At 42.2% G+C, this 27350-nt stretch overlaps 1 protein-coding gene across 1 annotated transcript in view; it reads left to right on the top strand.

The window, feature by feature from the left end:
- The first annotated feature begins 11457 nt into the window (after positions 1–11457).
- The window catches only part of CPS1 (carbamoyl-phosphate synthase 1), a 99984-nt gene continuing 84091 nt past the window's right edge, over positions 11458–27350 (top strand). Inside the window, exons 1-5 of the mRNA XM_005441511.3 lie at positions 11458–11696; positions 20097–20206; positions 24571–24715; positions 25822–25911; positions 26617–26673. Of these exons, the coding sequence (XP_005441568.2) occupies positions 11574–11696; positions 20097–20206; positions 24571–24715; positions 25822–25911; positions 26617–26673 (525 nt within the window). The 5' untranslated portion in view covers positions 11458–11573. The remainder of the gene's footprint in view (positions 11697–20096; positions 20207–24570; positions 24716–25821; positions 25912–26616; positions 26674–27350) is intronic.

Here is a 27350-nt window from a genome sequence, read left to right as displayed (position 1 = left end):
GTTTAGAGAACTTATTTGTTTTTTGTTTTCTGCACCAGACATGCTGTGACCCTTCAGATGCTAATGCTTCAAATAGTTCCCTCCTCCCTTGCTTCAGCTTTCCTGTATTAGCTTTGGTGGTCCTGTTCTGTAGTCTGAAGAGACTCCTGTGCAATAAGGGATGTGTGTGATTTCTGGACAGCTGTCTGAGGTGGAGATTATGCTTGCGTTGCAGGGTGTGGATGCAGTAATATGCAGTTGTTCAGACAAAGTAGCTCTTCAATGCATTTTTGTTCCATATTTGAACAACCCTGGGCTAGGCTTGAACCCGAGTTTCACAGATAACGTGTCAGCTCACCATGGATGATAACACACAGTGATCTTGGATACCTCACTATATAGTTACCTGCTATTTAAGTGGTCCCAATTCTGAGTGGTCTGTGCTTTTTTCAAGCCTTATTTCCTCCCTCAAGTCAGAAATGACAAATTGAAGCTCTTCTTGTCCATGTGGCCTATATAAGCCAACTCATCATTGCTGTGATCTCCAAAGCACATGCTGTGGTTGAGACCTCTGTGATCACAGTAGTGAAATAAAAACATTTCAGCTGCACTTAGCTCTTGTGGATTTTTATCAGACTAGTGCAATTTCATTGCACTGAGTGTGGTAGGTTATGATTGCTTTGGTTATAATGGATTGTACCGTGATGGATTCCATAGGAAGTGGAAATAAATTAAATTTATTTTTTTATTATTATTTATTTATTTTATTTTGGTTTATTTATGGCAATGGATAAAGATGGAAAACTGAGTACTTAAACTACCTTAATCAGTACAAGAAAGTGAACAAGCTACCTTTGTACTAATCTCCTTTACAATTTGGTTGCTCATTTGACTAAAATCTGATAATACTGTAACCACATATGCTCATGAAGTTAACTATCTTAACACTGCAGTCTGTGTTTAGAGCTCTTAGCTGAAGTAGGTGTAAAACCCCCCATGTATATTTGATATATTCAGGCCCTAGCTTTCACTCTTGTGAGGCTAAGCCAAGAAAATCTACAGATGTGGGTGTTGTGTTTTTTTCTGTTAGTACTTACCACGTTGACACTGTCCCAGCTGTGGCTGTGCCAGGAACTCGATACCAGCCAGTTCAGAGGGCTGTTGGAGGACCATGAACCAGATGAACCTTTTTGGTGTCTCCAGCTTTGTGGTTAGTTGCTATGCCCTCGTGGGGGGTAGGTCTGTATACTTACAGGAAGAAGGAAAAGCACCTTATGTTAGCTTGGCCTTATCTGTGTGAACTGGGCCTCCCTAGTTTTTCTCAGTGATCATCTGCTTTGTCTTTCCTGAAGCTGAACGAGACAAAATGGTTCAGTATTTGAGATCCTGCCTTCTTCAAATGAATGCAGAACTAGGACCCTGCTGCCTTTGGCTACACAATGATTTCTTCCCATGGGTTAGTTAATTTTAAACCCTGCTGAACACTGGTAGGTGTCAGACTGAAGTGAGTGATGGGGACATTGCAATACAGAATATCTTCAGGGAAAGGGCAGCCTAACTGCACCCAAAGCCTACAGTACTGGTCCTATTCACATGTCTGCCAGGGTTGTGGGCCCTCTTTTAAGGTTTGCAATAAAAGTACCCACTCAAATGCATAGACTCCCTTTAAGTTAACTAGTCTTTGTAGAGAGGAGCCTATTTCTGGAGGTTTTGTTAAGAAAAATGCTAGTATAAATGGCTGTATTTGTTGAAGTACAGTGGTGTGTATATCTGGGTATAAAACTTTATCAAGTGTCTCTAACCCCCGTGGAGCATGATACAGTCTTACAATTAACTCACTCATGAAGTTTCCATGCTATTATAAAAATACTAGCTGAACAGACAGTGTTGGAGTTCTGGGGTTAAAGTCCTGGACACTTACCTGACAGCATCAATTAGTTCTTCAAACTTCTTTGCTTTCCTCCTCCAAAAATGTTTTTCAGTCAAAATCATCTCACTTTTCCCCCTTCCCAGCTAAATAACATTACAGAACATATCAAGAATTTGTTGTGCTATTTATAGATCCTCCATCCTTAGGCATGCATCTGCCTTATGCGTATCTATCTGTAAGTTAAAGCAAATGCTTCCATGCATAGCCCAGTGTACAACAGCCAAACCTTTTTTATCTTTGCGCACACACCCCCACACCCCCCACCCCAGGTAACCACAGGAAGGAAAAAATAATAGGAGTGAGAGAAGATAAAAGGAAAAAAATATTTTGCAAATCCTTCCAATCTGGAGCACTAAGCATGAAGCAATAAGGAAAATGCTGATTGATCAGGGATGCTGTACATATGGTGAGAGGCCAAGGCCATGTTAAGTAACTCCTATGAAATGTTAACTCCCCCTCCCACCAAACCCAGGAACATTTCATACTGCATAGACTGGAGCTAAAGGGTAAGAAGCTAGGTTGGAGAGAAACGTTATGTATTTCCTTTTCAAAGATTAAATATATTCATACCAAAGGGAAAACTGATTTCCTTTTATTGTCTCGAAGTTCCAGTGTTTGACTACTCCTGGTAAAAAAATGCTTCCCAATGTCAAGTCTGAACTTCTGATGCAGCTTTGAGCCATTCCCACATGTCCTACCACTGGATACGACACCTGCTGTAGTAAAAGAAATGTTGAATATATTGTTAATTAAGTATTTCTAGCTCAGGACAAGCTTGGTTGAATAAGGCTGGGAGATGATACTTTACCTAAATAGTTAAGGTACTGGCCCATAAGCTAATCATCAGGACTTGTCATGTGTTTCACCATTTCAGAGAGCTGCTTTTTTCCTCAAAATAAGCCCGTCTTTAGGCCTGACCCGGTAACATGCTGGCAACAATGACCCTGTTTTATTTGGGGTTTTGTGTAGACCAGAGAACAGGTGGCTGTCCTATCAGTGGCAGTTACCAGGAATCATATTTCAGAGTACCTAGCTGCGAGTACCTGTTGTTCTAGGAAATGCATATGCCTATAACGTGCTCTTCTGATCTGGTGCTTTTCTCTTCTGACAGATGCTTTCTCTCTCTACTCAGTTTCTTACTTCCCTTCTGGGTCTCTCTAGTCATAGATCTGAGATCACAGGCCACAGGGTGGTGTGTGATGGGTCTGGCCAAGATCATCTGTCAATGTCCACCAAGAAGGTTGGACCAAATGATCTGTCCACGGTGAAAATGTCCATGAAAACAATTTAGACATACAAGTTTTGTTTTTAATGTGGTTATATTTAAAAAGGACTATCAAGTCAAAGAAAAAATGACAAAACTGTCCAGCGAACACAGTATGTGCCTGTATGAATGCACATACACAGTTTTATAGTCATAAATTAGCAGCTCAGGGACAGTTTATGTTGTAACCTTCATTCTAGATAAAAGCCTATTTATTTACAGTCTGATCGAGGGCAAGTCAATTTTGTTTTCCTTTGCTACAACAAACACACTGGGGTAAGATAACCTATCAAATATTCACCCATGACAGGACTGCCACAGAAGGAAGCAAGCATAACATGAATCTTGAGCAAATGTAGTTAATCTTCCATTGTAAGGTCATGTTATTTTTAAACTGTGTAGAGGATGCGTAGCACAGGGGAGACAATGCTTGTGTAGCCCTTTTGATTTGTTTTTATTTTTGTAAAGCCAGTTTGGCCTTTTTAGTGATCCAGGGGAACAAGCCAGTGGAATGTATGAGCCTCTGGAATCACAAGGGAAAAGGGATGAATCCTAATCCTGGCCCCCATTTGTAAAAATGTCTTTTTATAAAATGTCAGGGGATGAGAAATCTTGCTGCTTCCAAGCATTTTCCAGTAAATAAAAGTTCAGCTCTGGACTGAAGTCAGACGTTGCAGACTCCTATCGCATAGCTCTAAGACTCCTGGGGCCAGTCTCCCTTGGTTGCATCAACATGAAAATAAGAGTTGTGTCTGAGGTGTGGTGCTCAGTCGTGGCACTGGGAGTAAACTGCACTTTGTATAGTCATTATTGCCCCTCAGGCAACACTCTTCTGGCGGCTCTCAGTTTTAGCTAACTAAGGGTTTTCTGAAATTGGCCTTTTGGAATAATGTCAGTGTCTTTCAGATACTGCAAGGGTTTTCTCTATTTCTTCCAAGTCAGCTGATCTAAGAGAGCTGCTAATCCCAGTGGCAATGGAATTTGACCCATTTTCAGGACATTGATTCTTTTTCTCTTGTTGAAGATAAGAGCCTTATCTTTGTCAAGTTTGGGTGAAGCTTGGGCTCTGTATCCCAGACAGCAGATGAGTGTACCCTGGGCTGCTCAAGCCTTAAAAAAAAGTTTAATCTCCTTGAAAATGGGTTTTCTCTAACCTGGGAATAAATACATAACAGTCTTGTCAAGCATTCTAGAAACTTTACTGGTCAAAAGGCAGTCTTGATACACAAAATTTGGAAAAGAAGGGAGGCACGAAGGTCGGCAATTCAGAATTAACAAGAAATTGGCCTCTCTCTCTCTCTCTCTCTCTCTTTCTCTTTCTCTCTCTCTCTCTTTCTTTTAAAGCTGTCTTTCACATAGCCTTGGTTTGAAATTTTCAATTATTTTGTTACAGTATTTTTTCCTTCTACAAAATGAAATGCATTTATTAGCTTTTAAAACTATCATATAAGATGCTAACTGAAACTGTCACAGGGTCCGTTGATTGAGTGTTAACACTTCTGTATCCTGAATCCCTTTGGTATTTGCTACCACTGCTGGATACCTTGATCGTTTCGAGACACATTTCCTCCGTTTTATAAAACTGTGCATTGGGCATGAGGGTCTGTTTCTACAGCTAAGCATTTACCTTGCAGAACTAAATTGCTATTAGCTGTCAGCTAGACTGAACTAATATTTTTGAAGAAAAGTGAAACTGCATCTTGGTTTGAATCTGATGCTTTTTGACATTTCAATTAAAATATCAAAATGAAAGTCTTAATTTATTTTTTTTAACTGAAATTTTCTTTTTGGTTTGTGTTTTGAAAACAAAAAACCAGAAGGAAAAATATTAATTTAAAAGAGGAAAAATATGTTTATCTTAAAAAAAAAAAGAAGAAAAAACAGTTCTGCAGTAGTTCAGATAACTACTTGTAGTATTTTATAAAATCAAGTTTTTAACAACTCTGTTTAAAACATTTCTTTATACTTTTTTGTTTGCTTGGACTTCCAAACAAAAAGTGACATTCAATGAATTAGAAAGAAGTTTCAGGTTATAGTTACTGTGTTTTCCATCCAAAAGTATGAATGTATCCATGTTTTCTTCAGACTGGGCCTTTGTCAGCCAAAGACCCATGAGGACAGCAGGCTGATTTTTGCACTGTATCCCAAGCCCTCACCAGCCTGAGGTTTGTGCATCTTATTCACAGCATATTGTTTTCTGTTAATTTACATTGGCTCAGATCTGTGAGTTCTCCTTCACTCAGACATGCATGTTTTCTGTGAGCAAGGACTGCATGTTTGGGACTTGGGAATACAAGTTCATTGTGCTGTTAAAAACAGATTTTGTACTGGTTTTCATATTTATTGTTCCCTTCTGAAGGAAATAGTTCAGGTTTGGTAGGATTCTTGCCATTTCTAGTGCAAGGTGCTAGTTAGCAGAGGTGGCAGTCAGAATCTGTCCTTGTAGAAAAAAGAATGAAGTAGAAAACTGTATGAAAACAAAGGGAAGAGGTATAAAGACAAGAATTAATTCTGCTTTTCAGGCTGACTTCTACAGTCCAATTACAGCTATCAATAAAACCTTTATAGCTTTGTCTTTGGAAGCAGATAAAACTGCCCTTGTATTCTCTCCATATTTAACTGAGTCTTTAGCTAGTAGATACAGGGAATGAAAAAAATAAATTAATGTGAAGTTATAAAAAGGCCAAAAAAAATTAAGCGTCTGATCATGTAACTAATCTGATATGAACTTGCCACCATTATGACGGATGTGAATTTTTTCCAGATGTTCCCCCTAACAATTTTTACTCAACCATGTTATTCAGTAGGTGTTTGTTGTTTGGGGTTTTTTTTTTCAAGAGGAAGACTGTTCTCAGTGACACTTGGAACTGGAAAGAGATTTTCTGAAACTCTACAAAGTAAAATGGTCAGCATAAAGAAACAATGGAGTGCAGAGTATGCTACCCTGATACAGTTTTAATCTGGTATGTAAAACTGTGCATTTAAAATTTTATGATTGAATGCCACCATGGTTACAAATGTGCATGACTTCAGGGAATAGTTCCTGGTGAAGGCAGCAGGCCTATTTGTAAAGTAAGACATCGACTGCCCTGTCAGGCTGATGTGTTACTAGTTGACAAATCAGGAGGATCACAGAGATTTTTGAGGGAATTACAGAAGTGTCTGCCACTACCACACAGGCAAATTTAAAAAAAATAAAAATAAAAGATGCCACAATTGATTTCTTCATTCTTACTTCTTGTTGTGTTCCTGTAAGTAAGTAGTAGTGGGGGAAACAACTTCTGTAGACAGGGAGGATGACTTCTTTCCTATGAAGCACACTCAAGTTCTCAAAGGAAAGCAGCTTTCAGAACCCATGGAGTGTGGTGGGCAAGAGAGTCACATCAAGGAGATGTCACTCATGCAGAGAAACTGTGGATGGAAGCAGAAAGCAAAAAGCCAGGTCTTGGCGTAGAAAGGACTAGGGATGGAGAGGGCTGGGCAGTTTGCATCTCAGCTTGATGGGCACTTGAGCTGGATGGAAAACAAGCTGCAAGCAAGAGCACACCTATAAGGACACGGGGCAGCTAGGAGCCATCCATTTTTTGTTCCTGTTCTTCTTGCATTGTCACTTGGAATTGTTTCCATCTAAAAAAATAAATCATCTGAGTTTATTTTCAATCATTCCTGTTACAATCATGTGAGTTGGTAAGGGTGACTCAAAATGCAGCACCCGAATCTGAAGATCTGCTATGAACCTCTCCATTAAAATTTAAAATACCCTTTTCCCCAGACCTCCTCTAAAATAGAACAAACTACGTGGAAAAAACCCACTTTCTGGCTGTGGCTTAAGTAACAGAATTCAGGAAAGCCAAGGGGTAAGGCATGCACTTGATTCTTATTCCTTTCAGTTTCTCTCCATATACTCAGGTGAAGATCAGCCTTAGTTTTGCAGTTCTTGGCTTGTTGCTCTTTGCATCACAATTACTGCATTTTCTAAACATTGTGGGTTTTGCTTGAAATGCTTCATTTGATCTGAGATTGGCTCAAAGCAGCAGACCTGAAAGCGTAACTGAGCTTGCTTTCTCTCCTACAGCAATCCAAGAGGATCAGGTGACAGGGGATGCCTGGATGTTGTTAGTTCATTTGCGTGTGAACAAGATACTTCAGTTTATTCAGTTTTTCCCCCCCCGCCCCCGCAACATACAGCAAAAAAAGTAAGTTATGGCCTCTGAGGTAATGGGGCTTGATAGGGTTGTTAGCGGAATGCTGTGAACAAAAATTGTTACTTAGATCAAACTTAATGCTGTATCCACTGTGGTGATCTTGCTTGATAACTAACACCCAATTAGAAAATGTATGGCAAATCTTAATATTTTTCAGGTGCTTTCAAAATTCTTCCCAAGTTTCTTGGGAAGCAAGTGGAACTTGCCTTGAAAATGGAAAACAGGGTTTCCAAACCACTTTGAAGGCTTTCATGCTAGCTGTAGGGTTGGAGGAGAGTATTCGTCTCGTTCCTTGTGGCAGCAGAAAATTTCAGTATTGCTGGCACCTTCAACTATTCTGCTTTTCCACTCTATTTTTGAAATGTGTTTTAGCTGAGGCAAGGCAAGGTGGTCAGAAATCAGAGACAACCTGACAGATGGCAGGAGAGATTTCCAAAAGCATTTGAAGAACACTTGGGGAGAAAAAAACCCTCCTCTCTCATCTCATCTACAAGCAAAGTCCAATCCATTCACATGGGCTGCTTGTTATACTGATTCCAGTCCAGGGGAGACTTCACTGGAGCTTCACTGAGCTGGAGGCAGTTACTTGGGACTTGCATTGACGTGAATCTGGGCTGACACACCCACAAGTTGGCCCTGATCTTTTGTCTTTCAAGTAAGAATGGAAATATCTTGCAATTTTACAATGAACTTGAAAATGAAAAGTTCTACATAGCTTGGCTGCTTATAGCAGAGGTTCCCAGCTGTGATGAACGGCTTTGGGAGCTTTCATTTTGGGGTGCCAGTCCTGGGGCGCATAAGCAGAGCCTCAAGTGCTTTGAGCACTTCTCTTCTGAAAATCAAGCAGTTTGGTTTAAGCCTCTGAAAATGTAGGCACTTAGCTTACTTTCATTATCTTGGCCCTGGGGATTTACAAAGCCACAGACCACTGATTTTGTTTGATTTTTACGGTACAGTGGGACTGTGTGATGAATTTAATTTCTGGTCCCTTCACTTGTAAACAGTAAGAAAAAGCTGCTAATTTTAATGAGCACTTTGCTCTCCTTGTCCTACTCCCTATCTGTGTACGGTAGAGCATAGATGAATGTGAAACAAAAGGCAGCTTGTCTTTCTCTGAACAGCTATGCCAAGTCCAAGACCATGTTAAGGAAGCCCATGTTGTGAGTACTTCCCCCTTTCCCCCTCCAACATTTGAACTGTTCTTGTCTGAGTGAGTATTCCACCCTCATCGTTTTACATTACTGATTTCCCTGATATGTGTCCTTCCTCCAAGCTGCTGCCCAAACTTTCTTTCCTGAAGGGACAATATGATTGCAAGTCATGTACTGGCAGGCAAGTTTTAAGCTCAGGTAGTGTGGCTGCATCTCCAAAAAGACATTGGTTTCTGCTCTCCTTTTTCCAGTCTTCTATGGTTGATTTCTTTTTCCATATTGTTTCCCTGTTTCTCAGTGATTCTACCTCTTCTGGTCTTTATGTTAAGCTAAGTGCAAACTTAAGATATGTCCAAACCACAGAAGGCTTGTTTGTATGTTGACAGATTTTTCTGAACTGAGGCTTCTCTCAGGAATACCTGATATATTTTCTGGCCTTACAGTCAACAGTCCATCACCTCTTTTTAGCACATTGGTAGTGGGACAAACAGCTTGGATGTTTTTTACTGGTTTTGGCAGAGGGGAGTTCCTCTGTCATGGTGGAGGCTTTAAAAAGGAAGGTCGTTCTTACGCTGGAGGGATAACCTTCCTAATCTCAGGACGTCTGAGGTGAGCTTAATCAGTTTTGATAATATATGGTTGAAAAAAAGGGAAGACAGCAGGGTCGCATCTATAGCAGTGGTCAGAGGAGCATCCTTGCTGTGGAGGTGAGGAAGGAAGGTAGTTTTTTGCCTGTTGTTCCCCCATAGCATTTCATCCTTACTATACAGCTGCGACGTTAGATCTGTGTGTGTACCGCACATCCCTGACAAACTGAATCCAGTTCATGATGTGGTTATGCAGTTGTTTTTACCTGGGAAAAGATGCTGCTCTGCCAAAAGACATGGCCTTTTCCCGCTCGCTCATCCCCTGTGTTCATGAATGGCCTCCTGGTGAAAGAAAATTAGCTGGATCCATCTGCCTTATTGTGCAGCCACATTGAAACTTAGTGGGAGAAGGGGGTATTTAGGAATTAGCAGTTACGGTGCTGAAACTGCAAGCATGGATTGGTTCTGGTTCAGACACCTGTATAGCCAAAGTAACTTCCTGATGTTGGTAGAGAGTGAAATGGGGTGTCGAACTTGCCCTTCAGTATAGCTATAACAAAAGGTAGTGCTTGTAACCTTCCAAATGCAATATATGACATTTGTGGCAGTGTAAAGCTAACATAATATGAAATGCAACTTTGGAAGAAAGCTGGCTTCTGAATTGCATGTGTGAGTGCCCATGTATTTGTATATTAAGGTGACCTTTATAGTACAAGGTATAGTCTCTGCAATCCATTCACTTATAAGCATGCCTTTGCTTTCTGTATGTCTCCTTTTCTGTGTGTATCTCCAACCTGGATCATTACAGGCTAGAGCCAAGCAAATAGAGGAAAAGTTAACAAAAACATTTCTCAGCTCCCTGTATTTTTTTTGTCTGTTTGTTTGCAAAAAGTGAAATCTCTGTCTCTCAAGCTCCTATGAATCAGAATGATCATCAGGTATCTTCTTGTAGGAAAAATGGTTATGTCTTTCCTAAACGAAGTTACCAGGGAACACTGTTGGCTTCTCCTAGCTCTGCAAAGCTTGTGTTAAAGCAGTGAGCTCCTCTATACCTAGTCTGTCTTCCACCCTGTTTCTGTCTGCCTCTTTCTATCATCTGGATTCAGGCGCATTTCCCATGTGTTTCTCTTCCAAGTCTTCAATAAGCTTTCCACATCACAGAAGGTACCCAAACCCATTGCCCTCTCATCTCTGTCTTTTATTATGTGCATGGCGGTTCGACCTGGAGCTGTAAGAGCCATGCAGGAAATATTTTTATGTGATACTGACATCAATTTAGACTAATCTCAAACCACTGTACACAAAAAAGTCTTGATTATTGCTGTCAGTGATTATAAAAGGTCATCTAAATTCTTTGCAACAATATGTTGCCAGCTGCAAAAAAAGTTTGTATACCTTTTTTTTTTTCTTCTTTCTTTCTTGCTCTGAGCTAACTGAAGCTTTGATCCACTTGGGTTTGAAAAGATGCCTCACCATTTTAGCTCTTGAAGAATAATAAAGTGCATGTTTCTCCCACAGCTTTTGTCTTCATTAGGCATTTTCATGCCTGGCTAATGAGGAACATGATTCTGTTTGAGGACTATATGTAGGGTTATAGGAAATAAGTGATAGTCACAGAGGTGTGTAGTCAGGCGATAACATATGGAGCATTTCACCTTATTTCAGCTGCTGTCGATTGAAATTTTATCAAAAGATGTTTTTATTTTGCAGCCGTTTATTTTTGCTGGTGATATCCTTTTCATTTATTTGGGGAGGGGGAGCACTTTGGGACGTGTTCTAGGGCTTCTGGTGACTGTGTACTCTCCAAACACAGAATAAAAAGACTACAGCTTTCCACAGAAACTTGTCTTCCTGCTTACTTCTTCTAGTACAAGTATACAAGCTTGTAGCAGTCACAGGCTGTCTCACTAGCTGATGTGTGGACCCCAGATCACACATTGGAGAGCACTCAAAAGCATACTATGAAGAGACTTTTAATTTGCCTAGACCACGTGCCATTAGGAGAACAAGTGGTACTGTTCCTTGTCTCTTACTGAAACGTGAAGTGTTTGTTTCGGAGTGTGAGGACTACCTTCATTGCTGTGGGTGGGATTTCTCTGACAGGGTTTGCTGTCTTTCAGCAGGCAGAGCTAGTGTCTGGCCTGTGGTGCAACCCCTACAACAGTGCTCAGAGACCAACCTGAAGAAAAGTGTTGCAAGGGTGTCTAAGCAAGCACCCCTCTGAGGAGGGGCAGGAGGAGGTGGGGCTGCACCAGAGAGTTTTAGTGGCAGAATAAATGGGAAGGTGTAGGGCAGTGCTGTACAGTTAGTCCAGCACACCTGCTGTGTCTCTGTTCTCTTTCCCTGTGATCTGCAAGAGTATATTGTCTGCACCAAATTTCAAAGAAATACATACAAGCAGATTTTTGTTTTGTCTTGTTTTCTTTAAACTTCAGTGACTCAGCAGCAGCTTTCAAGATGACAAGAATTTTGACAGCTTGCAAAGTGCTGAAGACTTTGAAAGGCAGATTGGAGTTTTGCAATGCGTCTGCTGAAGATTGGAGTTTCTCAAGGACTGGTACCAGGTTGTTGAGCATCAAGGTAACAGTAACTGAGCTGTGGTGGTTTAACAGATATGTTTGGCATGCTGAGAGATAGCTTGCTGCAGATAACAGGGCTTACCTAGACAAATAAGATTGAACCAAAGATTTGTCTGAACTCTAAGCAAGGGGGTTGCTTGGCTAAATAGTTTTATTAGCTAAGCAAACACACTTTTTGTGTAGTCTGGAATGGAAATTATAGGATAAATTGCGCCAAAAAGTGGATGTTCGGGGTTTCAGTTAATTATTATATGGTATTTTCTTTAGAAACACCCCACTGTTCTATAGGGCTGATAGCTAACAGAGCAGATCTTTCAGTCCGTATGAGCATGAATCAGCTAGATATTTAAAAAAATGCATCACATGAAGCATGTGATTAATCCTACTGGATCCACAAAGGATCCATTTTCAATATGTTGGAAACCGTGATGACTCTGAGAGTAATTGGAGAGATAGACAACCCTTTGTGAATGCATCAGTGTACCAGCTCTTGATTTACTGGGGCTGGAACCCCTTAGCTCATTTCCCCAACTTTTGTCTGTTGTTACAAGAGCTGCATTTGACCAGCTTTGCTAGTGTAACTCATGTAGGTGTGGCAGAGTACAGTGGTGTAAATGGGACTTTCTGGGTGAATTCTGTAGCCCTGGCAGTGTTTTGTCACTATGCGCTTTGCATTGAAAAGGTGCTCTTGCATGTGTATCCTCTTGAATCAACGCTGTAATTGGCAACCAGAGGAGTGATGTTTCAACAGGTGGTGGGGAAGAGCTCTTAGACTTGGACACCCAGTGGATGCCACCTTACCTGGCAGGTTGGAGTAGAGTGCTGATCAGTATTATTTCTGTCCATGGAGGACTAGGATTTCTTTTACCTGTCCCACAGCTACTGATTTTTTCAGGAATTCTCTCAGCTCCTGGCAACAGACCCATTAGTTTTTAAACAAAAATTGGCTGCAAAGAAAAACTGCATAAGAGTCATCCCTATTTTCATCCTTTCCTTCAGCATATGAGTTCTCAGTTCAGCATTATCTCACCTGCACTGAAAAGCAGAACCTGTGTTGTGACTAGTGTTCTTGCTAATGGACCTGTCTTCTCCTTCCTGAGAGTGCCCAGCAGGCATGAACCATTACTGTGTTCACGGTCTTAAAAGACAGCACAGTAATCTTCCTCCCAGCAGATTGATCCTGACTGTGTAATCAGATCTGGTTTAGAAGGAAGTTATTCATCCTTGTGTTGACAACAGGAGTCCTACTTGTGAATTAGAAAGCCATTATGGTTACCACTTTCTGCAGCTGCACCATTTGAAGAGGAAGTAGGGGTCTGAACTGAGGAGCAAGTTCCTTGGTTGTTCCTCAGACTGGTGAAGCTATGTTGGTTTGGCACTGACTGCACATGAAAACTATGTCAGAGCCCTCAAGTGGGGCCATGCTGTCTCACATCTTCCAGGGTGGGTGCCAGTTTTTACTGTTCCATTTTGAAATCTTGGGACTGGGCTAGAAAGTGTCTCTTGGTGTGACAAAACAAACTGTGACACAGTTTGAACAATCTTTTCTCTTTGGGATTTGTGCTTCAAGTTGAAATGGGATAGGAGAAAATGGAGATGATTTTACTGCCAGTGTTGCTGGAGGAGTGGAACCTGTGAATGCACTAAGAGGTGCTGTTGACAAGTGTCACAGTGTCTAGGGGACAGGATTCATACTTGGCTACTTGGTTTATGGCTGGGGATGGCCTGTAGCATCAGTAAGCTGTTGCTATGTATTGTAGAACAGGAGTCTATGAAGGTACATTCAAGTTCACCAGGGTTTTAGAAACTGTCAAGCTGACTGAGCAGGACTGCTGGAATGGCATCCTTGCTTGTCTCTATTGCCTCTGATACCTCTCTTGCTTTTTGGAGCTGGTTCAGTTATATCTGCCATGCTCTAGAGTACAGCAGTTTAAACCTTGTGATGCTCAAAGTGAGTTAAAAGATGCTTCAGTCAGCAGTGATAAGTCTGCTGCAGTAAAAGGCATCTCCCACTGGTGAAGCTTGGTAGCCATGGTTAGGATTGCTGGTTCAGCTTTTGATGAGACATCATCTTTCTTTACACATCCCCGGATAATTCTCGTAGGCACCTGCAGTAGGCTGGATCTGTTGCATTCTTATGCTGATGGATTAGCATCTGAAGTTTGGATTTGGTATCTTAAATGACAGATTGATGGTGTTAGGTACATGTTTTGTCACTCATTCAAGGACTGCACGACGACAAACTTACAAAGTCATATCTCATAAGGTTGAGGCATCCAATTAGGAAGTTTCATGTTCATGGAAGACTGCTGTCCTACTCTGATGGAGTTACAATACCAGCTGTTCTAACATCTACCTAATTCTGTGCTTGTAAAGCTAAAAAGTGATTGCTTAAAACCAACGACACCAATGCTGAAGGCAAGGAGAATGGATACCTGTTAAGAAAGCAATGCCAAGAGAAACCATTGGGAGCTATTTTAACCTCAGTCCTAACAATTGCAAAGACACCCGAGGTGGGTCAGAATGAATTTATTTCTGTTTCAAGGTGTATGACAGGATCTATTGCAGGGCAGCCAAGAACTACTGTGCACCTGAATGCTGAGTCTGGCGGAGCATTTGTACCGGCACTGTGACTGGCTGGCTCACCACAAGGTGTGGGGCTAGCCAGCCAGCCCCAGAGAAGTGTCTTTCTGACATATATTATGTGACATCTTCTGCCTTGGCATTGACAATGTTTTTTTCCTTATTAGACTTGATTATTTGAGTTTTAGCTGTCAGAGTGGATACTTGAACTCATGGAGAGTAAGAAGGCTGATATATGGTGTATTTTAAGAGCCTGTGGTCCTGAGATCTCAGGTCAGATGTTTAATGCCACCTTTGCCAGAAGCCATGTGATTCTGTTTGAATTCAGAATCTGAGATACAAAAACTTGAACCTTTCCTGGCCTGGGGCTTTTACTTTAAGAAAGTGACAGGCTTATACACCTTTTTCCATGAGACATACAGAAGCAGAAGAGACTCTCTACTACGCATATGCAAGCAGTAAAGCAGCAGGCCTGAGGGAAAATTTAAGGATAAGTGGTCCTAAAAAAGCCAGCCTATTGCATACTTCATGTCAGCGTGTGGAAGTTAACTGTAGTTCTGGGACAAGTGACCAAGTAGTGACTTATGGCTGGGTTTGGTGTTCCAGCCATCATTAGAGGTAATAGATATTTGTAAGAAGTCCAGAGAAAGAGTGAAATGCAAAGTAATTAAGTTGTGTGGGCTAATGGCAGTATAGGTAATGATCCCATTCTCCCATTATTGCAGGCTTAAATGAGCATTTAGTTGCCTTTTATTGCTTTTTCTCAGTGGGCTATTTTAGGGACCATAACAAAATACAATGAAAACATGTTTCTAACCTATGTATAAGCTAAGTAAAGTATTAGAGAGCATGAGGGAGAGGTGGCAGTTTTAGTAGAGTGCCTAATAATTCTTCTGCCAGGTCTGCTTTGTGCTCAGTTAAACTCAGCCTGTGTCGGGAAACACCATTGTAGGTGAGCAGTGAGAAATGTGGGGACTCAGAGGTCCATATTTCCCTAGTGCATCCCTTCCATTCTGAAAGAGAGATGGAGCATCCGCGAGTGAAAGAGGGGCACGGAGACCAGATCAGAGACTCCTGTGGGGTCTCTGTAGGGGTGCTTAGCATCACTCTTTTTGAGGTAATCAAGCTTCTTTATAATTCAGGAATGGGCAGAGAGACTGCAGCTCAAAGCTCGTATCGTTTAGTGCTCATCTGAGGCCAATGTAGTTAAATGGGGATGTAAAGAGTAGTATGAGCAATAAATAGATGGCTTGTAACAGTATAGCTGGCTCAGTAAGGAGAGGATTGGGAGAGCTACAAAAACCACTAGGAGCAAGCTAAAAATATAGGTAGAAATGAGATGGAGAGAAGGAAAATTTTTGAGCACTGGCTTTAGAAACTATTTCAGATTACTGTTAAAAGGCTTTTCAAATATATTTTGAGGCAGGTGGAAAGTAACTGAGAAAATGACTGCATGAGAAGCAGAGGGATGGGTGCGGTGAAAGATCAGTCACAAGCTACTCCGCTTCTCTCCCTCTGGAGATGAAAGTGAAGGGGAGGTAAAACGGGGCCTGTTCCCTTAGAGACGAGGGGAACTTAATGAGCTTCTGCTGTAGGGGAGAGAAGGGCTGCTCATTTCCTTGGGTGCTCAGTGACTTCTACTAGGTGCCTCACCTGCCTCAGTTCCCCCATCCCCCTTTGATTTTTGTCCCAAACAAATATTTGTGGCATTGTCAACAGCCTTAAGAAGAGTTCAGGTTGTAGGAGCTGTGACTTTTCTACTATGGTACCTGTGTTGCGTTTCTGGCTTTGCTTTGTCTTTGGCTTGGATGGTAAAAGAACTAATCCAAAGCTTCTCCCTAAAGTTAGCCTGAGTGTGAATCTTTGGTGTATCCCAAGACACTGACCTGGCTTCTGATTCATTCATTATTCTTGCCCTATCTTATCTTAATTTTAGCCAGAAGCAAATGTACCAAAATAGAATTATACATATATATATTTTATATATATATATAGGGTTGGCAAAGAAAGTCTTGACTGTTAGCCACGTCCAATAGTTTTCCAGCCTGTGATGGCATAGTACTCACAAGAAGAGACATTTTTCTATCAAAGAGAAAACTCCTCTGTTGTTGCTGGTTATTTGGTCTTGACAGAATGGATGTAGCCCATTCCTTGCACCAGCTTTCTTCTGTAGAAGTCTGGTGGCTTTTGGTTTCTTCTGCACTTCTGGTATGTTGGCTGTTACTTAGCTAGCCAGATTTGTGTGCCAAGAAATGCGGCAGAGGCTGTTGTGCTGTGTGAAATCACGATGTGCCTTAGAAAAGAGATGTTTTATCATCATCTTACTGGACGGAAATGAACTGGTCTGCACTGAAATTAAGTCCCATCCGTGTCTCTGCCATACATCAGTGCCCGTCCTGGCTTCAGTATTTGGCATACTCATAGTCCTCCAGCAGCCCAGTGTTCAGAGTTCAGCTTGGCCTTGCCAAATAAACTGAGGCATTTCTTTGGAGGGAAAAAAATTGACTTCTTTGACTAATTACTCCGTGAAGCAAGTAGAAAAGAGGAAAAATTACCTGTTCACTTGCCAGTACAGGAGTTTATATCAGACCCACTGAAAAAAGCAAATTGTGCTGCAGATCTTTACTACTTTACTACTACTCCTACTACTACTACATCCTGTAGATGGGAAGGGCTGCTAAAGTAGGGAACTAGAGTGGAACTAAATTAATCTCGGTTTTTACCTTTTTTTTTTTTTTTAACTGCTACAATGCTTTGTTTACTTCATGTGTGAAGTGCTTAGTGAAGTGGGACCTAACTAGTTAACTCTTCAAGTTGCTTTGACAAAATGCACAAAATCTAGCAGTACCACAGCAGCAGCATGACTCTTTCTGATAGCTATCTCGGTCCTCAAAGCTCTTCAAGAGCCCTGCAGCCTCTCTGGAACACAAGGAACTCTGCTAAAGGTAAAGCTACTGGCATGTAGGAGGGAGAAATCAGATTGCAAATGATGTGTTTCACATTGGAGGTGTGTTTCTAAGAAGCATTTTAGCTGAGACTACAACAGATGCTTATCCAAGACTACATGGGGATGCTTCTGAGAGGAGTGGAGACAAAAGGAGCTCATGGAAGCTCTGGGGTTTTTGTTTATTTCTTGCTTATTGTTTTTTTTTGAAAGTGAAAACCTCTCCTAACTAATCCCTGATTGAGCCAACTAGCCTTCTCTATAGCCTGTAAATCATTTTTCACATTAAAAGCAAAACTGAAAGACAAGGTAGGCTGGCAGCTTAGGGATATGGCAACACCTCCGCTGGAAATGTAAGCAAGAATAATTGCTTCTAGAATGCTCAATAAACAAACCAACCACTTAATTAAGAATAATAAATCAAGTAGGGGAAGGAAACATTTTTACATCTATGCCTTGGTATAGCTGAACTTGCAGGCAGGTTATGATTGCTCAGGGACATTCTTCTGTGTTACCTGAACACTGTATAGGGGCTCTAATAGTACAACAGGGGCTTCTGTTCAACAGAAATTATTTCTGTGCTGTTCTGGTGTATAGAAGGGCAGGTGATCAGTGGTGGAGGAAGACATGCAGATTCCTGTCAGGTACTATAGTGAGGGTGAGGATCTAAAGGTCACAGTGATTACTCTGGATTTTGGCCCTCAGGAGTCAGATGGATCTTAACTTTTCTGGTCATTCCACTGTTGCGGACTTTGCTTCCTGAAGGTTTCTTCCAGGCTATGTTTGCAGTTGGGGCTGCAATTCAGGTGATTACCCCAACTTGTACCAACCGGTGGTAGGACTGTCTTGAACTGGAGTTGATATTTGGGTGGACTCAAATACATGGCCTGCTGGTGGAAGGGGATCTATCTCTTGAAACCAAAGCTGAGAGAAACCAGTTTTTACAGTCAGTCTCCCATGTCAGCAGTGTGGGCTGGGTTTTCAGCAGGCATCACAAAGGGCAGAGGTCCTGTCCAAGGCCCAGTCTGAGGCACCCAGGCGACCTCTGTGTTTTGTAATGCTTTGACTGTGTGGCAGCTATCTGTAATGAGAGGCTTAGTAAGATTAGGGAGCTGACCAAACTAATTTTTATTTGGGCTAAATTATGGTGTTTAGCCACAAAACCTGTATTTATATCTGGGGAAGGGGGGGGGGGGGGGGGGCGGGATTTTGGTGTTGCTGACTATCCCACCCAATGGTGTAGGAAGGTTTCAGAAATGATGGCTAAACCTTTTGAGAATGACTGGATGTTTGACATTAATGAGGAAAAAATGCAAAGCTAAAAGCATCTGAGATGCACAGAATTCAATTACTTGGCAGTGCAGTTTGATTTTTAGTGTGTTTTGCAGTACATTAGTAATTGATCTGTGCAGTATTTGTAACTGCAGAGGAGCTCTAGATGAGTGTTTGCCATGATTGTTACAAAATGTTCAATGCTGGGAATAAAATTTCTCCTTGCTGTGATTGTTCATCTGATTTATGGCTAATGGAAAGTAGCTGTCTTGCTCCTTTCTACAGCAAATCGATCTTGATTCTTCTTTGAAAAAATCCCAGTAAGAAGAATTGTTCTGTAAAAAAAAAAACCCAATATGAAGTTAAATCATGGTGAGAGCTGCTGCCTGGTGGACACACTTGGCACACCTCCTGTGGCGCAGACCATTGGGGTTCTTGCACTGGTTGTCACTCTGACTGCAGCTCTGTGCCCAGGAGGCACTAGTGTTCCAGAAGTGGAGGATTCTCAGGGCCCAAAAGGTTCATTGTTCAAACTCTTTAAAGCCCAGAAATTCATTGGCAAATCTATTTCCAGCTCTACCTACACTGTCTTCCCCTGCGTGACATTAGAGATCCTGCTGTCTAAAGGAATCTCCCAACTCATTCTGTTATTTCTGTTGTGCTTATACTCCTTTTTTTTTGATAGAAGCTGGAGTTCCCAGGTGGTTTCCCATCCAATGCCCAGATAGGCTAAGAAAGGTTTAGTTTCCAAATGAGGCAAAAGAGGGTGGGTTTAGTCTGGTGTGTTCAATAACCCAGGCCACTGAATCTCTTAATGACTTTTGTAAAAGTCACTCTCTGTGTCCCATTTTCCTCAGCTGTAAAATAGTGATGAAGCCTGTAAGGGATCCCACAGTTAGTGTGGGACACAGTTCTGCTAAACACTCTCTGAAAAAGGTGCAGTTTTATGGGAAGTTTTCCTCTAGGCTGCTTATTCCTTATCTACCTCTTCCAGGACAATTTGTGCCTACCCCTGAGGTAACTGAGACTACAAGTGTGTCTGATCCAGAAGTTCCTCTCTTCTTGAGTACTAAAGCACAATGGACTAACATTTTGAATTTTGCTGCCTGACATCAGTCCAGCTAAGCATACATTTATTTTTAGCAGCTTAGCTGTACAGTTGCAACAGAAGTTAAGCACCTATCAAAGGTCACGGCTGGATGAGAGCCAGCATAGTCAGCAGCCAGCCTTGAGCAAACATTGAGGAGAGAGGTGATCCTTTCCCTACGGAGTTATGATATTGGTTAACTGCAAGATATAATGGGTGGAAGAAATGAACCAAGTGATATAGAAGGGTGATCCCACAGTAAGAGCAGCACATGCTCTGCTTGCGGTGGGTTTTGCCAGCTGCCTTGGCCTCATTAGGAGCACAGTGTTTCCTAACTGAAGGAAGAAGAGCATCAGGAGACTAGTAAAAGGGACAGTGTCTTGGCAGCTGGGAATGGGAGAGGAGTAGGAATACTTACGACGTGAGGCATGAAAGGCAGGTGTCCCAAGTGTTACTTGTATAAACATCAAACCTTTTCCTCCTGTGTCTGAGTTTCTTCATGTGCCTTTCTCTAGGCTCAGACAGCGAACTTGGTGCTGGAAGATGGGACGAAGATGAAGGGCTATTCTTTTGGCTATCCATCCTCCACAGCAGGGGAAGTCGTGTTCAACACTGGTCTTTCTGGGTAAGGCAAAAGCAAATGAGATATAAGCACCACAACTTCTATGGGACCCTGTTAAAGTGTGAAAGCTGCTTTTTGCAAGCTTGTAGGGGCCTGATCCAAGCATGCAGTGTTCTGTATAAGAAAACACTGTGGTCCAGGGGTACACAGAGCAAGATAGTTAATGAAGAGACTTCAGGCAGTCCTCTTGTGTCATAGCATTTGTGGTGATGAGCAGCTTTAAAGGCAGATATAAGTAACCACGGTAGTGAGGTATCCATGTAGGGACCTGATCGCTTCCCAGTGAAATGCAGCCACTGCTGAGTCAGAGCAGAGGAGCTGTCTTTGTGCTCCCTTCAGTGCCCTTATAAAATATAGAGGTTTGAAACATCTGCAGCCTTCTAGGTAATGGAACTTGGTTCCAAGTGCAAAATTTTAAAATCCCAAGGTTCACCTATATGACCCATCTCTTATGACATTTGTTGGCTCTTACCACACTTAAGGATTCATTTAAACTCTGTGCCCTTTCCAGCTAAAGGGTAGGATGAGATTTGTGCCTAACCTAGCATGACTTTCTGTCCTCTTGAGTGGTGGAAGCCAGTGGCTGACATAGGATAGCAGCCAAACACTGCTGGTGCTTTTGTTGAACTGCTTGAGCAGAGGAAATCTGCCCAGAAGAATGAGGCTTTTGGTCAGGAGAGTGACGTGCCCCTGGGGAGGTGAGACAGCTCTGAGGTCATTGGTATTTGAGCTTTTCCTGCAGTCATTCATAGCTGTCTTCACCCAGCTGCCTTGAATTCCCCAAATTCTGGTCTCCTTTGGAGAAACCAGTACTCACAGGATGAGTTTTCAAATGAACTCATTGGTGAGAATGTTAAATTGCTGCAGAGGGGAATCTGTTTGCAAAGTTTTGCATTAGGAGGCGATTATTTAAGTATTTTGACAGCACTAATTACTGGCTGTGTTAATATACCTGCCAACAAGCAACTGTTTAATATAGATCAGAATGATGGAGGGCACCAGAGTTCTCTTCTCAGTGATACATTATGGGCAATAAATCTTGTCACATCACAAAAGTCAAGGAGGACCTGATGGATTAATTTTCTCTCCACATGTTACTGTGGCAGCAGAAGCTGTGTTTGCTCATTTTCTAGTGATATGGAGAGAATGCCCCTGAAAGAGATCTCTTCTGTGCTGGAGAGCATATGGGCATGGAGGGAACATTGAAAATGTAAGCTTGTATCTTCAGAGCACTCCCCAGGAACATAACCTTGATTGATTTGGAGAAGAGGAAGTTAAGAGTTTGCAGCATTGTTGCAGATCATAAAAGTGACAGATCTGCTACTAGTCCAGGGATTGTTGTCCAGTGAAAGAAACCCTGTAGCTTTGCCTAGTGCTCCTGATCACAAAGATCAAGACCTTATGTATCCATAGGAACCCAGCTACCTCTTTTGATTGATGCAGTAAGAAGCTAGGTGCCTGCATAAAGGAGGTGCCAAGATTTGGGGTCTTTTACAGACTGTCTGGGCACATGGCAGTTTGTCAGTACAGGGAGCAAGAGGCTAGTTCAGGGGTGATTTTGCTGTGGCCACTGTTAAGCCTCAGACCACTGCTTTATGTAAACTGGGTGTTTCTAGATGGTGAGCAAGGTCAGCATGGGCTCTGTACTGGGACGATTAATATGCCGTTCTGTAGAGGACTGAAGGCAGTGGGCTGATTAGCATTGATAATGTGCAGCTGTGGCCTTGCCTCAGCGGCAGTGGGTTGATTGACATGGACGATGTGCAGATGTAGCTCGTTCCCACAAAGTGGTTAAATAGCCCTGAGGATGGTGGGAGAGGGGGTTGGATGGAAGAGGAGCAGTGTGGTCTGGCCTCTGGAGGAAGGAGATAGAGCACAGACAGCAGAAGCTGACCAATGGTAAAGCCTTGTTGTAGCCTACTGGTTTGTTTGTACTTTGACACTGTTCTGCACTTCATCTCCTCATCTGGACTCCCACCTGCTGACTCATGTCATAGAACTAGGAGGCAAATCAGTTTATGTGCATACAGCTTTCAGGCTTGAAGTAGCTAAAGCTGGTTGAAGTGTTGTCATATTACCCTGGAATAGAGGGCAGAGAGCACTCTTCTAGGGATGGAATGTTGCCTTTTCATTAGAAAAGCATAAGGATGAACTTTTCAGAAACATTCACTCAAAAAAATAAAAAGAAAAAAACTTGGTGTTGCAGCCATCTGTTTCGTGTAAGAACAAAAAGGAAGATAGATTTCCAATTAAGAAAGAAGAATTACAACCCATAAAAAGTTCCCAAGTTTGAAACAACTCAGTAAATGCATTTGCCTCTGATAAGTCTGTGTGTGTTTCCCATGATATTCCAGAAAGAGAACTGATTGACAGGAATTTACTGAAATCAGGCAGGTCTTTGGGCAGGCACAGCAAGGATTAGATCTTGCAGCATCTTTGGAACTCATGTTCCCATCTGCTCCTCTGTGCTTCATAAGGCATTGTGCCTGTTTAAAGGGCATTGAGTCTCAGTGCAGAGCTGTGCCTTCATACCCCAGCCAAACCCAATGGCTCTCTGTCCTTGTTTGCTGGTTACAAATAACATGCAAAGGTTAATTACATTAGCTTTGTCATTAACAAAGAGTCTTTTGGAAGCATAAGTAATTGACTTGGAAGGAGACAGTAACGCCAAATGTGCACGTGCCATGCACTTACTGCAATTCTGTGATCACACTGCACTTTGTGTGGTTGTTTACCTGCAGCAGGAAGGATAGATTTGAACAACAGGGGAGGCTTACCTGAAAATATTTCATGGCCGTTGTTCATTTGACATGTCATTTCTCAGAGCTGGCTGGTGTGCTGCGTTGTCTGTATCTGCTTGCAACCATTCTAGGTCTGTTGAAGGATTTCCCAATGCTTGACAATTAATCTTCTGGCAGTAAGTCCAATGTTCCATAAAAATGTCCCTTGTGACTTGCTGATATCTGGTAGATGGCTGGAGTTGCCAATTATGTATTGTTTAAACAATAATGACAATAATAAATTATATTTTTTATAGGGCAGATTCATCCTGAAGTGTCTTTATGCATTTGGCTAAACATTTTTGTGGATAACTTAATCTGTTTGTAAATTACAGCTGCTTTTGGGTTGAAAGACAGCAATTGTTTAATGGATTGCTGGAACAGTATAAGGGAGAAAGTGAATGACTGTGTTAATTTGAAGCTGAAGAATAGGAGCATGGACATGTAGTACAGGTTTACCCTGTCCCCCTCTTCAGGGTTGAAAGTGAGACTGGATCTGCTGGATGCAGAGCTGATACTTTGCAAAATCCTAGGTTTGACCCTCCATTGCAGAAGAATACTCCACCACACTTTTAGATCTGTCCTTGCTGAGAAGGGTATTCAGGCTGGTGCTTGAACAAAATTGCTGTTTCTGGGGCTTCTGCCTTGGGTAAAGATATAAGGACAGGCTTTGGGGACTTGTAGCCAGGGTGGACTGCTGAATCCCAAAACACTACCTTCAACTTGCCTTCATCAGAGGTACACAAGCTAAATTCCAAGAACTTAGGAGTCTTCTCAGGTGAAATGTATGGTGTCCCGTGGGTGGGAACCTGGAGATTGCCTAGAAGAGAGGCCAGGCCTCCGCTGGAAGAAGCTGCAGAAGTGGTACCATGGCAGGGTTTGTTGACAGAGCAAGTATGAGGGAAGAACCTGGCCAGAGTAGTTGTGAGGAATCACAAGGGTGATTCATAGCTGCTTCCCTGATCCCCAGACAAAAAGGTAGGCATAGATTTGTCTACCTGCTCCCCCACAGAAAGAGCAGTTACAGCCTTTAACATCTCAAGACCTGCAAGCTCCAGACTGGGGAAGGGACCAAGTCTGGGCACACAGCTCTGTTGTCTCTTCAGTTTGAGCTGTTGCCTCTGGTAGGGGCAAGTTCTCACGCTGCATGGAGGGAAGGACACAGTGATGACAAAGTAATGCCTGCATGGTGTGCCCAAAGAATGACCAAGCCCAAGCTGTTATCTGTGGGTCAAGTGATATGCCATGCACTTACTGCAGTTCTGTGGTCACTCTGCGCTTCATGTAGTTGTTTACCTTATGTGAAATCTCAAGGAATATGAGTTTGTTAATAGCTCCTGTGCTTTTCTTAAATGAAACATGAGAAGCCAAAGACTTTCCTTGTTCTCAGTGTCAAATGTTTAATCACAGATGGCAAAGTCAGGGCAGATTCACAGATGTGTTTGCTTTTATACTGAGAATGCTTTCACATGAATACCATTTCTGTCAGTCATATGGGCATTCAGACCTGACTTGTTTTCACTGGCTGTTTTGTTTCTCTTTCAACTCCAGACTAACATACTTTGCTTCTATTGCTTCATCATCTAGATATCCTGAGGCCTTGACAGATCCCAGCTACAAAGGACAGATTCTTACACTGGCTAACCCCATAGTTGGGAATGGTGGAGTACCTGACACGGCTGCTTTGGACAAAATGGGCCTCAGGAGGTTTCTGGAGTCTGATGGGATCAAGGTAACAGGGTGATGCAGAGCTGATCAAAGGGTAGTGCTAATAGCCTGAGAATGTGTGTCTGTGTGTGTTTGTGTGTGCACAAGAGTTTAATGGTACCCTCATAGAAGTTGGAAGGAATCAATAATACTCAGCCTTTCTTTTTCTTCTTCTGGATATTGTCCTTTGGAGGAATGGTGGCAAAAGATTATCCATCCTGCTTTCTGTACCAGGCCATGTGTTGTCTGAAAGTGGTGTATTTCCCATCAGTGATAGACATGCTGCATTTTTTTGTGAACTGCTGTCCTGGATGACTTTTTTCCCCACATTTCCTTCATTCCTTTCTGCCTCATATGGATCTGTGTTTGCCCAGGACTGGTTGCCACAGAGAGATCAAATGCCAGGAAGAATGAGAAGTTTCTATATGCTGAGACTTTTCTCTATATGCTTGTACTACCGCAAACAGGGAGGTGACAGTTATGTGGAGAGGGCCTTATGTACTAGTGCAGGAACCAGTATTTACACTGTGGTGACAGGGGATATTGGCTAGGAGCAGGGCTGTGTCTATGCAGTGGTGGCAGTACTGAAAAATGAAACAAAACCACATACTTGCAGAACCAGTGAAATATTTATCTGTCCTGAGGTGAAATGTCTTCTTTATAAGCTATCTAACTGCACTGGAAAATGGAGCTGACTTCTGAAATGAAATGTCACTTAAAAGGGAAAAGCTTTCTTAAACAAAAAATGAATCAAGACAAAACATTTTGTCTTGTCTTAAATTTCCATTTTCTTTCTAATGAGAAGTGCTTTTTTCAGTTCAATGCAATTTGCAGCTTTGGTTACCTGGAAGTCACATTATTTTATGAATTTCCTAAATAAAAAGGCCCTGGTACAATCATGACAGTGCATGGAGTCTTTACCCCTTTGCCAAGTACCTGTTTTGTGCACTGCCCCTGTGAAAACTCAGATTTGCTGTCTTTTTGTTATGTAAGAGCAGCCATATCATGTCTACCTAGCCTCGTGTCTTGTCCATGCAATGGTTTGCAGCAGATGAATAGTGAAAGCTTGGAAAGTGCAGGGCAAGTACAGAGTGATCTTTCAGTGCAAAATGCCATTTCTTCTCTCTGCAGGTTTCAGGTTTGCTGGTGCTGGATTACAGCAATGAGTACAGTCACCGGCAGGCTGCTAGGAGCCTGGGAGAGTGGTTGCAAGAAGAACAGGTGAGCGATCATTATGAGAACAGACCTGTATGTATGGGACAGGAGAAAGAGCTGGTGGCTTGAGCTGGTAACTTTTCTCCTCGGATGTCTTCACCAGTCTGTACTGGGCTCATTCAGTGTTCCATAGTTCTCTGATTCTTTATCCATTTCTCTTTTTCAGGGTGGAATGGTATTTCCAAGATTTCCAAGGTCCAGAAGGAATGTTAATTAAATGGGAATGTTTTGTTCTCCATAGATATGATACAGATTATATTCTATTCCCTCATCAAATGTTTCTCTAGTGCTGCTCCTAGAGGTTGCCATGGTTGTAATCTCAAGAGATGTTAGCTGCCAGAACCCTACTGATTTGAAGCTGTGGGAGTGAAGGATGTGTCAGTAGATTGCCACTGACTTGTGACAGCTGGGAAGATTGGGTGCTCATAAGTAAGGCAAAATGGGGCTCAGAAATGAGACAGATATTTGCCATGTGAGCTTTTTAATTTGTGCTTTTTAGTGCAGAAGCCAGATTTCAAGAACTAAGCTATTTATGAGTACGAATAGGGAGGAGAAGTGAAGAACTAGAAGTGAGGCAACTTTGTAGTAGTGCTGCTAAAAACCAGAGCTCCTTAAAGCAGGACATGTTCTTATCACCAAAGTGATCTGGCTGCTGTCTTCCTCTGTCTGAGCGCTTGTTCTCTAACTTTTCCTTTTCTTGTGTTTTCTTAGGTGCCTGCACTTTATGGGATTGACACTAGAGCGCTGTCCAAATTAATTCGTGACAAGGTATGATCTGCTTCCCTTGATCCAGTTGCATTAATCTTGCTGTTGCTGGGCCCTTTCTCTAACAGTGCAGCAAACTTGGGGTAGCAATGCTACTGCTGGGCTGCCTTTACATCAGATGCTGCTCAGATCCCTGTGCTTTTCCAAAGGCTCTGTGTCTTCTGTACAGCTGAGGCAATGCTCTGATCCAAGGGAGTCCCCTCTCCTTGGCTCTGCTCTGGTTCCTCTTCTACATAATTGAACCAGCACAAGCTGATGTAAATGAAAGGCCTCAGTTAGCTGTGTCAGACACAACAGGTAGTAGTGTCAACTACATGTTGCCTCAGAGAGTAACAGTCAGGCAGAGCAACAACTCTGTCAGATACTGTGGATATTAGTTCACAGGCAGCACCCCCTTTGGTCAGTCGAAGTTGTCCTGCTCCTGAGAGACAAAAGAATGCCTACAATAACCTAAACTGGATTTCTAATTCAGGCTGGTTTTCTTTGGCTGAAGCCTGTTATTATTTTTAGTAGTCATTACTTTGCTCTGCTCTCCAAGAGCTGACAATTGAAGGACATGAGTAGGTTTATTTTACCAAGTGGAGGTTAATGTTAAGGTACACTTCATGCTGGCTAAATATGTGATCAAAGCCAGTCTGAATGTAAACGTGCCTTGGAGGCTATTCCTTTGTAGTGGATTA

This window comes from Falco cherrug, chromosome 8 (genome assembly GCF_023634085.1).
Source record: "Falco cherrug isolate bFalChe1 chromosome 8, bFalChe1.pri, whole genome shotgun sequence".
In the NCBI taxonomy this organism is placed as follows: Eukaryota; Metazoa; Chordata; class Aves; order Falconiformes; family Falconidae; genus Falco; species Falco cherrug.
The sequence above is the reverse complement of the archived record's forward strand: the minus strand, read 5'-3'. Positions and strand labels throughout refer to the sequence as shown.